Source organism: Coregonus clupeaformis, chromosome 7, assembly GCF_020615455.1.
Source record: "Coregonus clupeaformis isolate EN_2021a chromosome 7, ASM2061545v1, whole genome shotgun sequence".
Lineage (NCBI taxonomy): Eukaryota > Metazoa > Chordata > Actinopteri > Salmoniformes > Salmonidae > Coregonus > Coregonus clupeaformis.
Window position 1 is genome coordinate 18002422 of NC_059198.1, and position 14719 is coordinate 18017140.

The 14719-nt window shown below is 45.3% G+C and overlaps 1 protein-coding gene across 2 annotated transcripts in view; it reads left to right on the forward strand.

Annotated features, from left to right (window-relative positions):
• Positions 1-14501, forward strand: part of LOC121569878 (collectin-12) — a 73711-nt gene extending 59210 nt beyond the window's left edge. For both annotated transcript variants that reach the window (XM_041881158.2, XM_041881157.2), the window contains 7 exons: positions 10766-10852; positions 11082-12125; positions 12475-12966; positions 13084-13220; positions 13328-13437; positions 13624-13770; positions 13913-14501. In XM_041881158.2, the coding sequence (XP_041737092.2) occupies positions 10766-10852; positions 11082-12125; positions 12475-12966; positions 13084-13220; positions 13328-13437; positions 13624-13770; positions 13913-14009 (2114 nt within the window). In that variant the 3' untranslated portion in view covers positions 14010-14501. The remainder of the gene's footprint in view (positions 1-10765; positions 10853-11081; positions 12126-12474; positions 12967-13083; positions 13221-13327; positions 13438-13623; positions 13771-13912) is intronic.
• The last annotated feature ends 218 nt before the right edge of the window (positions 14502-14719 follow it).

The window sequence follows — 14719 nt, forward strand, 5'->3', positions numbered from 1 at the left end:
CCACTGCTATGCACATCAGCTGAACCTCATCATGCAGCAGGCTACTTCACGCATCCCCAGGATCGGCACTTTCTTTTCCGACCTTGCAGGATTTTCTGCTTTCTTCTCCAGGTCTCCCAAGCGAACCACCGTGCTTGACGAAGTGGTTGCGCATAGACTCCCAGAGCCTCTACAACACGGTGGAACTTCCACAGTCGCGCTGTAAACACTGTGTACGAGTACAGGGATGACCTCCTAACGTGTTTCCAGACCATCAGAGACTCTGGGAACTTTGATGCCCCGACTGTCAGAGAGGCGGGGGGCTTTGTGAGGATGCTCGAAGACGAGGCTTTCTGTTTTTTCCTGGCACTGTTCCACAAGATCATGCCAAATGTGGACATGCTTTTCAGCCAGCTGCAGAAGAGGAACATCGACCCTGTCTTCATTAAAGCACTTGTCCAGAGGTTCACAGACAGCATGCTAACAATCAGGTAAATAACTATATTTACTATTGGCTGATAAAGATGTTGTTAGAAAGATGAATAGTTCACTTACAACAGTTTAAAAGCCTAAATGTGTCTGGTCATCAAAGTGAGTGATTATCATAGAGCCGTCACAATTATATTTGTTTTAGTATTTTAAAAAGGAAAGAGAAGACACAATCAGACGTTGATAATAATGCAGGAAAGTACTACACAGTTTGTAATAATTATTCAGGTGTCCACCAGGTCAATTTCTAGAAGAGGCCTAGTTGTTATTGAAGATTAACTTTATTGCTAAGTGCACAGCAGAACAAAATGATGTTGCATCCCTCTCACAAATGTAATAGAAAAAGGCTTTAAAACGTAATAACATCAGTTAATTATGTACATCACAGGTTAAAAGCAGTTACTAGACATAGTTTGTGTGTATATACACACTATCTGTCTGTCTGTCTGTCTGTCTGTCTATATATATATATATATATATATATATATATATATATATTAAAAAAGTCACTGGTTGTGTGTTGAGGGGGAATTACAGTGAGTTAAGAAGTCTGATTGCAAGTTATCAAATTAAACTTTATTTTTGGACCCAGGGCCTCAATTCCCTCTTTGTGTGGGGACAGCGCATCTGACGAGCAGCAACAGCCCATCAAGCGACGGAGGATGCTGGGACCAGGAGAACAACAGAGGTTGGCTATAGAGGTAAGTTGTGATGTAATTGTCAGTGTTTCCCCCTAGAACTTTTTTTCAGGCCTGGTAGTATGTAGCCAAAACCCTGAACAATCAGCACCTTGGTAATCATATACTTGAGTTGGACATAGGCATGTGTCAGTCAGGATCACTTGCATCAAAATAGCTTAATTGCAAATTAAAGCTGATGATGTATCTTTTACAGGTATGTGATACCATCCTGAGTCATGCCAAAGAGAGGTTCTCCTTCACCCAGCACCTCATCAGCGCAACACTATTGCACGGAGAGTTGTTCCCACAACACAGTGTGAAGTTCCCCGATACAGCGCTTGAAACAACCGTGGAGGCGTACCCCATGTTGAACAAGGCCAAGCTCAAAACCGAACTGTCCCTCATCTATGAGAACAGTGAGTTCAAGGCTTGTAGTGGTGCAGTGCCCCTGTACCAGTTCTTCATGGAGAACAACCTTCAGAGCACTTTCACAGAGACTGCCAGCCTCCTCAAGATCCTCATCACCACACCCATGACAACTGCTGAGTCAGAAAGGTGCTTCTCTACACTGAAAAGGATCAAGACCTTCCTGAGAAACAGCATGACACAGGATCGCCTGAACGCTCTGGCCATGCTCTCCATGGAGAAGAAACTTGTCAGGGACATTCCTGACTTTAATCAAAGGGTCATTGAGAGGTTTGCCACTCAGAAGGACAGACGGGCAAAATTCCTGTACAAATAAGATGACAGACACACACACACAGAGCAGCTCTGGCCGCATCAATCAATCAATCAATCAATTTTATTTTATATAGCCCTTCTTACATCAGCTAATATCTCGAAGTGCTGTACAGAAACCCAGCCTAAAACCCCAAACAGCTAGTAATGCAGGTGTAGAAGCACGGTGGCTAGGAAAAACTCCCTAGAAAGGCAAAACCTAGGAAGAAACCTAGAGAGGAACCAGGCTATGAGGGGTGGCCAGTCCTCTTCTGGCTGTGCCGGGTGGAGATTATAACAGAACCATGCCAAGATGTTCAAAAATGTTCATAAGTGACAAGCATGGTCAAATAATAATCAGGAATAAATCTCAGTTGGCTTTTCATAGCCGATCATTAGAGTTTAAAACAGCAGGTCTGGGACAGGTAGGGGTTCCATAACCGCAGGCAGAACAGTTTAAACTGGAATAGCAGCAAGGCCAGGCGGACTGGGGACAGCAAGGAGTCACCACGGCCGGTAGTCCCGACGTATGGTCCTAGGGCTCAGGTCTCTCAGTTGGCTTTTCATAGCCGATCATTTAGAGTTGAAAACAGCAGGTCTGGGACAGGTAGGGGTTTCGTAGCCGCAGGCAGAACAGTTGAAACTGGAATAGCAGCAAGGCCAGGCGGACTGGGGACAGCAAGGTGTCATCATGCCCGGTAGTCCTGACGTATGGTCCTAGGGCTCAGGTTCTCAGAGAGAAAGAGAGAACGAGAGAATTAGAGAGAGCATACTTAAATTCACACAGGACACTGGATAAGACAGGAGAAGTACTCCAGGTATAACCAACTAACCCCAGCCCCCCGACACATAAACTACTGCAGCATAAATACTGGAGGCTGAGACAGGAGCGGTCCGGAGACACTGTGGCCCCATCCGAAGAAACCCCCGGACAGGGCCAAACAGGAAGGATATAACCCCACCCACTCCGCCAAAGCACAGCCCCCCGCACCACTAGAGGGATATCCCCAACCACCAACTTACAATCCTGAGACAAGGCCGAGTATAGCCCACAGAGGTCTCCACCACAGCACAAACCAAGGGGGGCGCCAACCCAGACAGGAAGATCACGTCAGTAACTCAACCCACTCAAGTGACGCACCCCTCCCAGGGACGGCATGAAAGAGCACCAGCAAGCCAGTGACTCAGCCCCTGCAACAGGGTTAGAGGCAGAGAACCCCAGTGGAGAGGGGAACCGGCCCGGCAGAGACAGCAAGGGCTGTTCGTTGCTCCAGCCTTTCCGTTCACCTTCACACTCCTGGGCCAGACTACACTCAATCATATGACCTACTGAAGAGATAAGTCTTCAGTAAAGACTTAAAGGTTGAGACCGAGTCTGCGTCTCTCACATGGGTAGGCAGACTGTTCCATAAAAATGGAGATCTATAGGAGAAAGCCCTGCCTCCCGCTGTTTGCTTAGAAATTCTAGGGACAATTAGGAGGCCTGCGTCTTGTGACCGTAGCGTACGTATTGGTATGTACGGCAGGACCAACTCGGAAAGATAGGTAGGAGCAAGCCCATGTAACGCTTTATAGGTTAACAGTAAAACCTTGAAATCAGCCCTTGCCTTAACAGGAAGCCAGTGTAGGGAAGCTAGCACTGGAGTAATATGATCAAATTTCTTGGTTCTAGTCAGGATTCTAGCAGCCGTATTTAGCACTAACTGAAGTTTATTTAGTGCTTTATCCGGGTAGCCGGAAAATAGAGCATTGCAGTAGTCTAATCTAGAAGTAACAAATGCATGGATTAATTTTTCTGCATCATTTTTGGACAGAAAATTTCTGATTTTTGCAATGTTACGTAGATGGAAAAAAGCTGTCCTTGAAACAGTCTTGATATGTTCGTCAAAAGAGAGATCAGGGTCAAGAGTAACGCCTAGGTCCTTCACAGTTTTATTTGAGACGACTTTACAACCATCAAGATGAATTGTCAGATTTAACAGAAGATCTCTTTGTTTCTTGGGACCTAGAACAAGCATCTCTGTTTTGTCCGAGTTTAAAAGTAAAAAGTTTTCAGCCATCCACTTCCTTATGTCTGAAACACAGGCTTCTAGCGAGGGCAATTTTGGGGCTTCACCATGCTTCATTGAAATGTACAGCTGTGTGTCATCCGCATAGCAGTGAAAGTTAACATTATGTTTTCGAATAACATCCCCAAGAGGTAAAATATATAGTGAAAACAATAGTGGTCCTAAAACGGAACCTTGAGGAACACCGAAATGTACAGTTGATTTGTCGGAGGACAGACCATTCACAGAGACAAACTGATATCTTTCCGACAGGTAGGATCTAAACCAGGCCAGAACTTGTCCGTGTAGACCAATTTGGGTTTCCAGTCTCTCCAAAAGAATGTGGTGATCGATGGTGTCAAAGGCAGCACTAAGGTCTAGTAGCACGAGGACAGATGCAGAGCCTCGGTCTGACGCCATTAAAAGGTCATTTACCACCTTCACAAGTGCAGTCTCAGTGCTATGATGGGGTCTAAAACCAGACTGAAGCATTTCGTATACATTGTTTGTCTTCAGAAAGGCAGTGAGTTGCTGCGCAACAGCTTTTTCTAAAATTTTTGAGAGGAATGGAAGATTCGATATAGGCCGATAGTTTTTTATATTTTCCGGGTCAAGGTTTGGCTTTTTCAAGAGAGGCTTTATCACTGCCACTTTTAGTGAGTTTGGTACACATCCGGTGGATAGAGAGCTGTTTATTATGTTCAACATAGGAGGGCCAAGCACAGGAAGCAGCTCCTTCAGCAGTTTAGTAGGAATAGGATCCAGTATGCAGCTTGAAGGTTTAGAGGCCATGATTATTTTCATCATTGTGTCAAGAGATATAGTACTAAAACACTTAAGTGTCTCTCCCGATCCCAGGCCCTCGCAGAGCTGTGCAGATCCAGGACAGCTAAGCCCTGGAGGAATACGCAGATTCAAAGAGGAGTCCGTAATTTGCTTTCTAATGGTCATGATCTTTTCCTCAAAGAAGTTCATGAATTTATCACTGCTGAAGTGAAAACCATCCTCTCTTGGGGAATGCTGCTTTTTAGTTAGCTTTGCAACAGTATCAAAAAGAAATTTTGGATTGTTCTTATTTTCCTCGATTAATTTGGAAAAGTAGGATGATCGAGCAGCAGTGAGGGCTCTTCGGTACTGCACGGTACTGTCTTTCCAAGCTAGTCGGAAGACTTCCAGTTTGGTGTGGCGCCATTTCCGTTCCAATTTCCTGGAAGCTTGCTTCAAAGCTCGGGTATTTTCTGTATACCAGGGAGCTAGTTTCTTATGACAAATGTTTTTCGTTTTTAGGGGTGCAACTGCATCTAGGGTATTGCGCAAGGTTAAATTGAGTTCCTCAGTTAAGTGGTTAACTGATTTTTGTCCTCTGACGTCCTTGGGTAGGCAGAAGGAGTCTGGAAGGGCATCAATGAATTTTTGTGTTGTCTGAGAATTTATAGCACGACTTTTGATGCTCCTTGGTTGGGGTCTGAGCAGATTATTTGTTGCGATTGCAAACGTAATAAAATGGTGGTCCGATAGTCCAGGATTTTGTGGAAAAACATTAAGATCTACAACATTTATTCCATGGGACAAAACTAGGTCCAGAGTATGACTGTGGCAGTGAGTAGGTCCAGAGACATGTTGGACAAAACCCACTGAGTCGATAATGGCTCCGAAAGACTTTTGGAGTGGGTCTGTGGACTTCTCCATGTGAATATTAAAATCACCAAAAATTAGAATATGATCTGCTATGACTACAAGGTCTGATAGGAATTCAGGAAACTCAGAGAGGAACGCTGTATATGGCCCAGGAGGCCTGTAAACAGTAGCTATAAAAAGTGATTGAGTAGGCTGCATAGATTTCATGACTAGAAGCTCGAAAGATGAAAACGTCATTTTTTTTTTGTAAATTGAAATTTGCTATCGTAAATGTTAGCAACACCTCCGCCTTTGCGGGATGCACGGGGAATATGGTCACTAGTGTAACCAGGAGGTGAGGCCTCATTTAACACAGCAAATTCATCAGGCTTAAGCCATGTTTCAGTCAGGCCAATCACATCAAGATTATGATCAGTGATTAGTTCATTGACTATGACTGCCTTTGAAGTGAGGGATCTAACATTAAGTAACCCTATTTTGAGATGTGAGGTATCACGATCTCTTTCAATAATGGCAGGAATGGAGGAGGTCTTTATCCTAATAAGATTGCTAGGGTGAACACCACCATGTTTAGTTTTGCCCAACCTAGGTCGAGGCACAGACACAGTCTCAATGGGTATGGCTGAGCTGACTACACTGACTATGCTATTGGCAGACTCCACTAAGCTGGCAGGTTGGCTAACAGCCTGCTGCCTGGCCTGCACCCTATTTCACTGTGGGGCTAGAGGAGTTAGAGCCCTATCTATGTTGGTAGATAAGAGGAGAGCACCCCTCCAGTTAGGATGGAGTCCGTCACTCCTCAGCAGGTCAGGCTTGATCCTGTTTGTGGGTGAGTCCCAGAAAGAGGGCCAATTATCCACAAATGTTATCTTTTTGGGAGGGGCAGAAAACAGTTTTCAACCAGCGATTGAGTGCTGAGACTCTGCTGTAGAGCTCGTCACTTCCCCTAACTGGGAGGGGCCAGAGACAATTACTCGATGCCGACACATCTTTCTAGCTGATTTACACGCTGAAGCTATGTTGCACTTGGTGACCTCTGACTGTTTCATCCTAACATCGTTGGTGCCGACGTGGATAACAATATCTCTATACTCTCTACACTCGCCAGTTTTAGCTTTAGCCAGCACCATCTTTAGATTAGCCTTAACGTCGGTAGCCCTGCCCCCTGGTAAACAGTGTATGATCGCTGGGTGATTCGTTTTAAGTCTAATACTGCGGGTAATGGAGTCGCCAATGACTAGGGTTTTCAATTTGTCAGAGCTAATGGTGGGAGCCTTCGAGTCTCAGACCCCGTAACGGGAGGAGTAGAGACTAGAGAAGACTCAGACTCAGACTCCGACTCGCTACATAATGGGGAAAACCGGTTGAAGGTTTCTGTCGGCTGAATGAGCGACACCGGTTGAGCATTCCAACAGTATTTCCCTCCAGAAGCCATGAGAAAGTTGTCCGGCTGCGGGGACTGTGCGGGGGGATTTATACTAACATTACTGTCTGTACTTACTGGTGGCACAGACGCTGTTTCTTCCTTTCCTACACTGATATTACCCTTGCCTAACGATTGCGTCTGAAGCTGGGCTTGTAGCACAGCTATTCTCGCCGTAAGGCGAGAATTCTCCTGTATATTATGAGTACAGCGAGTACAGCGACTGCAATTAGAAGACATCATGTTAATGTTACTACTTAGCTTCGGCTGTTGAAGATGTTGATGAACCATGTCCAGATAAAGCGTCCGGAGTGAAAAAGTTGAATAAGGGAAAAAAGTTGCGATGGAAAAAAGGAAAATAACGTAAAGTTGGCAGCTAAAACGCACAGGAAAATGACTCTTCTGTCTCGGGATAAACGTCCGGGGTGAAAAAGTTTAACGAAAAAAGATGAGTGAGGACAAAACTAAAAAGTTGGTAAATTTGTTGAACACAGAGATTGATTAAACGTTTATTAAAAGTAAAACGTGAATAGTTTGTTAGGTAGCCAAGTAGCAACAAACAGCAGAGCAGCACGGAGACAATGCGGAAGCGAGACGGCATGTTTCTTTGTATATAGTTGACCTTAGCATAAAAAATCCAGTTATATATGGTACTCTAGAAAGTCTTAATAGTGTCTTTGCTAATATTACTGTATATATGTTGTTTTGTATCAATTAATTGTTGCAGTTCTGGAGCACATTAACAATTAGTCACATTTAGTATGATCATAAAATACTGTATGCTATTCTTCCAGTCAAAGGTTTGAGTTCATCCACTTGATATCCATTTCTATATTATACATCCTTTTATACAGTGTAAGATTTCCTATAAACTTTATAATAATTTCATGTTATTGTCCACTTTCCACTCTGTTCTGACAGCATGCCTGTTGCGTTGCCTGTTTACTACCAATGGTGAAAAGTTCACTTTAAATGCAAATGAAAGGCTTGGGTTTGTGTAATATGTTTTTGTGTAAGAATGCCTCAACTTTTTAATATTGGCATTAAATAATTACTGAATGTTTCACTGAGCACTGCTGTCCTGCAGTTTGTGTTAAAATATATCGCGATGGTTACAGGAAAAAAAAAGTATGGCACAGCCCCACCGAGAATATTTTTCACCAGCCGCCACTGCATCCAGGACCTCTATACCAGGCGGTGTCAGAGGAAGGCCCTAAAAATTGTCAAAGACTCCAGCCACCCTAGTCATAGACAGTTCTCTTCTACCGCAGACTCCTGAACAGCTATTCATGGCAACCCGGACTATTTGCATTGTCCCCCCCCCTTTTACGCTGCTGCTACTCTGTTTATTATCTATGCATAGTCACTTTAACTCTACCCACATGTACATATTACATCAATTTCCTCGACTAACCTCCCCTCCTGTCAATGAAGGCTGTTTTTTTTGTCCTGCCCAATGCATTCGTCAAGTAGTCAAGACTATCGATAAAGGGTTTGGCTCATGAGACCGCTTTGAAATAAATCTTAATCACGAAAGCATTATTAAAAGATCATGTTTGGGAGCAGCAAAACATTGAGCAGACATTCCCTTTTTATCTATGTTGGCTATTACATTATTTTAGCCAGCTCCTGTTATTATTTTGGATGTGCGTAAAAACCCCTCCATGTAGGCTATATGCCCATCATGGAACGAGAGATGAGATGATCCGGGGACACTGGTACTTAGAAACATTTAAGTTATTTTCCTGTAACAATTGCTTGTTTTCCATTTCATTTTATTAAAGAACAAGCCCTTATAGGCTACCCTTACACTACTATAATGAAAGCTGGTTCAACAGCAATGGGTCTGGGTTCTTTCTTATCCTGGCCATGCATTAGCTAAGTAACCTATCCATCAAAGGTTTCTAAATGGTATACTCGTGACGCTTTTGCCGACATGCTTTTGCATTATTCACAATTCACATACGCCTACCTGCAGTGCATACTCCATTCGGCATGTATCCATCCCCATTTCCAAAGAGCGCCTCTTGTCCGGTTACTAAAGACATGCTCCTCCAAACATATTTGAATTATTCAGTTCTATAACAATATCAAAGGTAGGCCTAGGCTATATCTTGCTTATTGAGAACGTGCCTCACACATACAATGCAATTTGCGGGAGCCTAGAATTTTTTATTTAAGGAGAAGTGTGATGCATAAAGGCGTTGAAGCTAATTACAATAATGTTGACTGTCAACACTACAAATGTATTGAGCAAACACTGGATTTTTTTTTTTTTACTGTTGCTATCACTCGTTTCTTACTGTAGCCTATGCAATTTAATTAACTGTAGTATCAAACCACAATGGACTAGGATAGAATATTCTGTGCCCCTAGCTGAATTGGAGTTCATGACAAAGCAAAGACCGTCAATAACCTACAGAACTTGAAACAAACACATGCAGTATTAAGCCATGGAACGCCTTGATTGGTCAGTGAGTGGCCAAGCCCTCGTCACACCTACACCTTGTTTATTCATCAAAACCCAGCCCTTTCATTCCACAGTCAGTTACTGCGCTCATAATAAAGGCTGTGAAAATAGCAAAAAAATTCAGACACCCCCCGGACATATAGCGCTACCGCCAGCGCTTAAATGTACTATTGCGTTAGGTTTGTTAAAATAGAGCCCATAGTGCATTTGAGGTTTAAAAAGTATTCTGAAGTTTGTAATTTACACTTTGAAATTTCAGACTTGATTTCCCCTTACGAAAAATGTATCAACCCCTACAAAATGTCCATTAATTATAATCCACATAATAATTCACAGTTCCTGTTACTGCAGGCTTATTTTCTTGCTGTAGCAAACTGGCTCAAGTTAAGATGCTACATCTGTACAGCTTGCCCAGATAAACACACTCAATCATAACAGTGGGATCTATCTATCCATGTCCTCCAGTGCTCTCAGTCAGAAGGAGGAATTGAGGTGGTGGTGCATCTTCTCCTCGTGTCTTTATGATCTTTATGATGATTCGGCCCTTGGTGGTCAGAATAAAGTGAATGATGATATCCATTTAAGGGTTGAGCTCGGTGGGGTCTTTGAGCCTGATTAGATGGTTGGTCTTTACCTGTTTTCTTAAGTGGAGGATAGAAATAACAGCTAGGGTACAGTTTTCACTGGTTGTAACCCCTGTGGTCTCCAGTTAGATGGTTAGAGATGGCTCCCTAGCCTGTGGAAGTGGTGGTGGTGGGGTGATTCCATGGAATCCGAGACACATTCCAGAGGAAATGAAGGGTCCTGTCGCCTGTGGGGGAGTAAAGACCCTCCCTGACACAGCGTCTGTCTCCTTAGGTTACCCTTTGATCCCCCTGTTTACTGAGGACCCCCCTCGGGTCGCTTCCTGTCCCCCAGGGTACCTCCAGTGTCTCTGTGCTACCCCTCTCCTCTCCAGACCCTACTCCTTCTGACCACCCACCCCCTCTGCACTCATCTGCCAGTGTCTTCAGTGTCTCATGCTCAGTCTTCATGGACACACCCAGTCATTGAGACATTATTGTGTATTACATGACCATTTCCTAATCCTAGCGCTTGTGATTGCTGAGGCGACCATTATTACATACCCACAAGACATATAGACATCTTATATATTGTGTCTGAGTGAGGTTTCATAATAATTCTTTCTGATCCCTTTTATACATGGTGTCTGTGGTTGCAGGCTATTCTGCCCATCCTTCTCAGACTGTTAATATTGTATGGCGTCCACCACTGTGCTGAAGAGCCAACCCTGAACTGTGTTGTGTTGTTTGTGTTGCAGTGGTGCAAAAGGTTGAAAATGTGTCCGAGGGTATCGAGAGCTATGGGGGGAAGATCATTGCAGTGGAAACAGACTTGAAAAAGCTAGGTGAGTTCCACCACTACCTGCCACATAGTCACAGCTGTATAGGGCATATACTATAGCCAGTTGACCATGCAGTATCCTTTGTAACTTAAGCCTGTGCATTGTGTTGAATAATAACAATTAAGAGTTACTGTTTTGACAGACTTTGATTGAAGTCTCTGATTGAAGTCTTTGATTGAAGAGTAACCACACCAACCATCAAGTAACAATTTATTTCACACCATGTCCCCAGATGACCAGACTGGTGAGAAGTCGGAGAACACTACCACAGAGATCCAGGCCTTTAAGAACAACATCCGGGCTCTGCAGAGGCAGCTGTCCGAGGTGGCCGAGAGGAGCAGCAGTAACCGGGCGGCCCTGGGTCGTCTGCAGGATGCTGGCCTGGACATGCAGGGCAGCCAGGGCTCCATACAGGGTCTGCTGGACGCCAACACGGCCACACTGAGGTCCGTCAACGGCACCCTGCGGGCCTACGGCGGCACCATGGAGGGTCTTCAGGAGGACACGGCTCGGCTGCAAACGGAGCTCCAAGAGCAGGTTCGGCAGCAGAGCCAGGCCCTGCTGAGCATCGGGAATCTTAACCTCACCCAGGCCCAACAGAGGGGCCTGATCTCGGCTTTGCAGAGGTCTGTGGACGACACCAGCCAGGCCATCCAGAAGATCCGAAACGACTTCCAGAGCCTGGAGCAGACGGCCAGGCAGACGAAGTCGGACACTGATTGGCTGAGGGAAAAGGTGCAGAACCTCCAGGTGCTGGCCTCCAACGCCTCTGCCCTGGCCAAGGCCAACAACGACAGCCTAGAGGACGTGGGATCTCAGCTGGCCTCGCTGTCCGGACAGCTCCAGAACACCTCCAGCCTGGCGGAGAACCACGACCAGACCCTCAGGGAGATCATGGACCAGCAGCGCGACCACGACAACCTCACCTCCTCTAAGTTCGACCAGCTGGAGATACGCCTGGACGAGTCAGAGGGGAGCATCGACCGTGTGACGGGCAATATCAGCTTTACTACCCAACTCCTGGGTGCCATCAACCTCAACCTCAACGAGCTGCGCACCTGCGCCGAGACGGTGGGGCGCCACTCCGACTACCTGTCAGACCTGAACGCCACCGTGTCGGACGTGAGGTCGGACGCCACCACACTGAGGTCGCAGCAGGACGACCTGGCGGCCCGCCTGGACAAGGAGGTCACCAGCCTCTCCATCATCATGGAGGAGATGAAGCTGGTAGACAGCAAGCACTCACAGCTCATCACCAACTTCACCATCCTACAGGGTAAATCAAATGAAATCACATTTACATGCGCCGAATACAACTGGTGTAATGCTTGCTTATGAGACCTTCCCAACGATGGAGAGTTTAAAAATAAAATAGAAACACAAGAGGAATAAAATAAATTACACAAGAATGGAGCTATATACAGGGAGTACCAGATCAATGTGAGGTACGAGGTATTTGAGGTAGATATGTACAAGAAGGCAGGGCAAAGTGACACACACACAAACACTCCTCTATTACACTAGTAGCTTTTTAGTTGGTTTTTAGTTGGTTCACTCAAAAGTTGAAAACAGTACAGCGTTGAACAGACGCAGGTTTATATCATTTTTATTGTTTCTTGTTTCAGGTCCACCTGGTCCAAGAGGCCCGCGGGGAGACAAAGGACCCCAGGGAGGAGCCGGTCAGCCCGGTCAGAAGGGGGAGAAAGGGGATACGGGTGGGCCTGGGGTGCAGGGGCTCCGTGGAGAGAAGGGATCTCCAGGACCACCAGGAATACCAGGGTTCAAAGGTCAGCCAGGCTCACGAGGGAATCCAGGGTCAAAGGGCTCCCGAGGGTCAGGGGGCAGGGCAGGACCCCCGGGGGCGAAGGGTGAGCCAGGCACGGCTGGGCTCCCTGGGAGAGACGGACAGCCCGGTCCTCAGGGGCCACCAGGTCTGTCGGGAGACCGAGGACAGGTGGGGCCGGCTGGGGCACAGGGACCCAGGGGACCGGTGGGACCTGTGGGGGCCCCAGGGCCATCTGGACTGCCAGGACTCCCTGCCCGATCTGCAGCAGCAGTGCCTTTGGTCCCTTTCTCGATGCAGAGTGAGGCACCCGCTCCTACTGTGTCGGCCCCAGGTGATACTCATTAGTTTTTATACACCATCGATATGTCTGTATCACTCTGTCAACACCAACTATGATAGACAGGACATTAGTTCTTTGTGAAAGTATAACAATAACCATTCACTGCAGGTTGTCCTCAAGAGTGGGTTGGCTTCAGAGACAAATGCTATCACTTCTCCAAAGAGCTGCACAACTTTGACGATGCAAAGAAAAGCTGTGATGCCAAGACTGCGTCAATGGTGATCATTAACGATATGGATGAACAGGTAAGAAGAGTCATCCTCATAGGCCTTTCGGAATCAAAAGCACAACTGTTCGAATAGTCATAAAATGAGTGACATTACTGACATCATGTTTCCTTGTTTTCTCTCAGAAATGGCTGCAAAAGCAGACCTCTGGAAAGGGCTACTTCTGGATGGGTCTGACAGACAGGGAGGAGGAGAATGCATGGCGCTGGCTGGATGGAACCGAACCTGCCTTCTCGTATGTATAGCACCTCAGTGTCAAGGCTGATGCTAGTCTTTCACAGCTGAGATAATCCCATTAATATCAGTGCAAGACTAAAGGGGAAGTCACAGTAGTTACATGCATGTGTCTCAAGTTAGGTTTCATCCCTCACTGTATAGTGGAGATTTCAGTGTGTGAGTGCCCTCTGCTGTGTGACTGTAGGCAGTGGAAGCCAGGACAGCCAGACAACTGGAGCCACGGGCACGAGAGAGGAGAGGACTGCGCTGGCCTCATCCACGAGGGACTGTGGAATGATTTCTTCTGTGAAGATCTCATCAGCTACATCTGCGAGAAAGCCATGGAGTATCTGTGAGTATCCATCTACAGTATCTGTCTGTCTCTTTGTCTGTCTGTCAAGTTTTCTATATGTATCGTTTTTTCTGTCTCAGTCATAGTTATATTGTTTGCACAAATATGTTTGATAATCTACAAGCAATGTCATTTTCTGCAGCAAAAACTCCAGGATTATAGCACCCTCTGTGGAAGAAGAAGAAGAAGAAGAAGAAGAAGCATGGTTGAGTCAGAGGCGGTATGATGAGCATCATTAGGCTCCACCCACAAGTGACACGAGCCATCTGACACACTATGCATGGACATGCTATGTGGAGAAAGACAAGGGACAAACTACACAAGCCTGAATCGGGACTATGGCTGCATTCACTGAGATTTCCCCCACTGGTGGCCAGATTCAGCTCTCCTCCAAAGTGAATCCAGACCACTACTTCCAGCATTTGCATTCCAGCAACATGACAATCAAGAGTTGAGGAGAAGATCAATATATATTTTTTAAATAATCACCAAAGTAATTGACTCATATAGATTTGTCTCATTTAATTGTTTTTAATGCTGTTTTTTGTATGACGTTAGTCCATTTATAACTGATTATCTGAATGTATATTTTCATATTGCAGTTTTTCAATGTAGATCATTATTTTACAGTGCCAACGGGACTCACCACAGTGTCTTTCACAGTTGAAAGTCTAGTTCCTTCATAATTATGTGAGGTGCAAAATGATGCGCAAATAAAGCAAAGAAATGTCGCTGATATGTCCTTTCTCAAACCTCAAGAACTGTCTAGCTATATATAAGTATGTTATTATACACATTAATCTAAATAAATGAAGTATTTACACATATTAACAGTCAGAAAGTCTGCTTGGTTGTAAAGTCAAGACTGCACAAGTTTACATGTTAGTATTTCTGTATGTATGGTACTGTATATTTGCGTATGCGGCCTGTATGGTGTATGAGTTTGTAC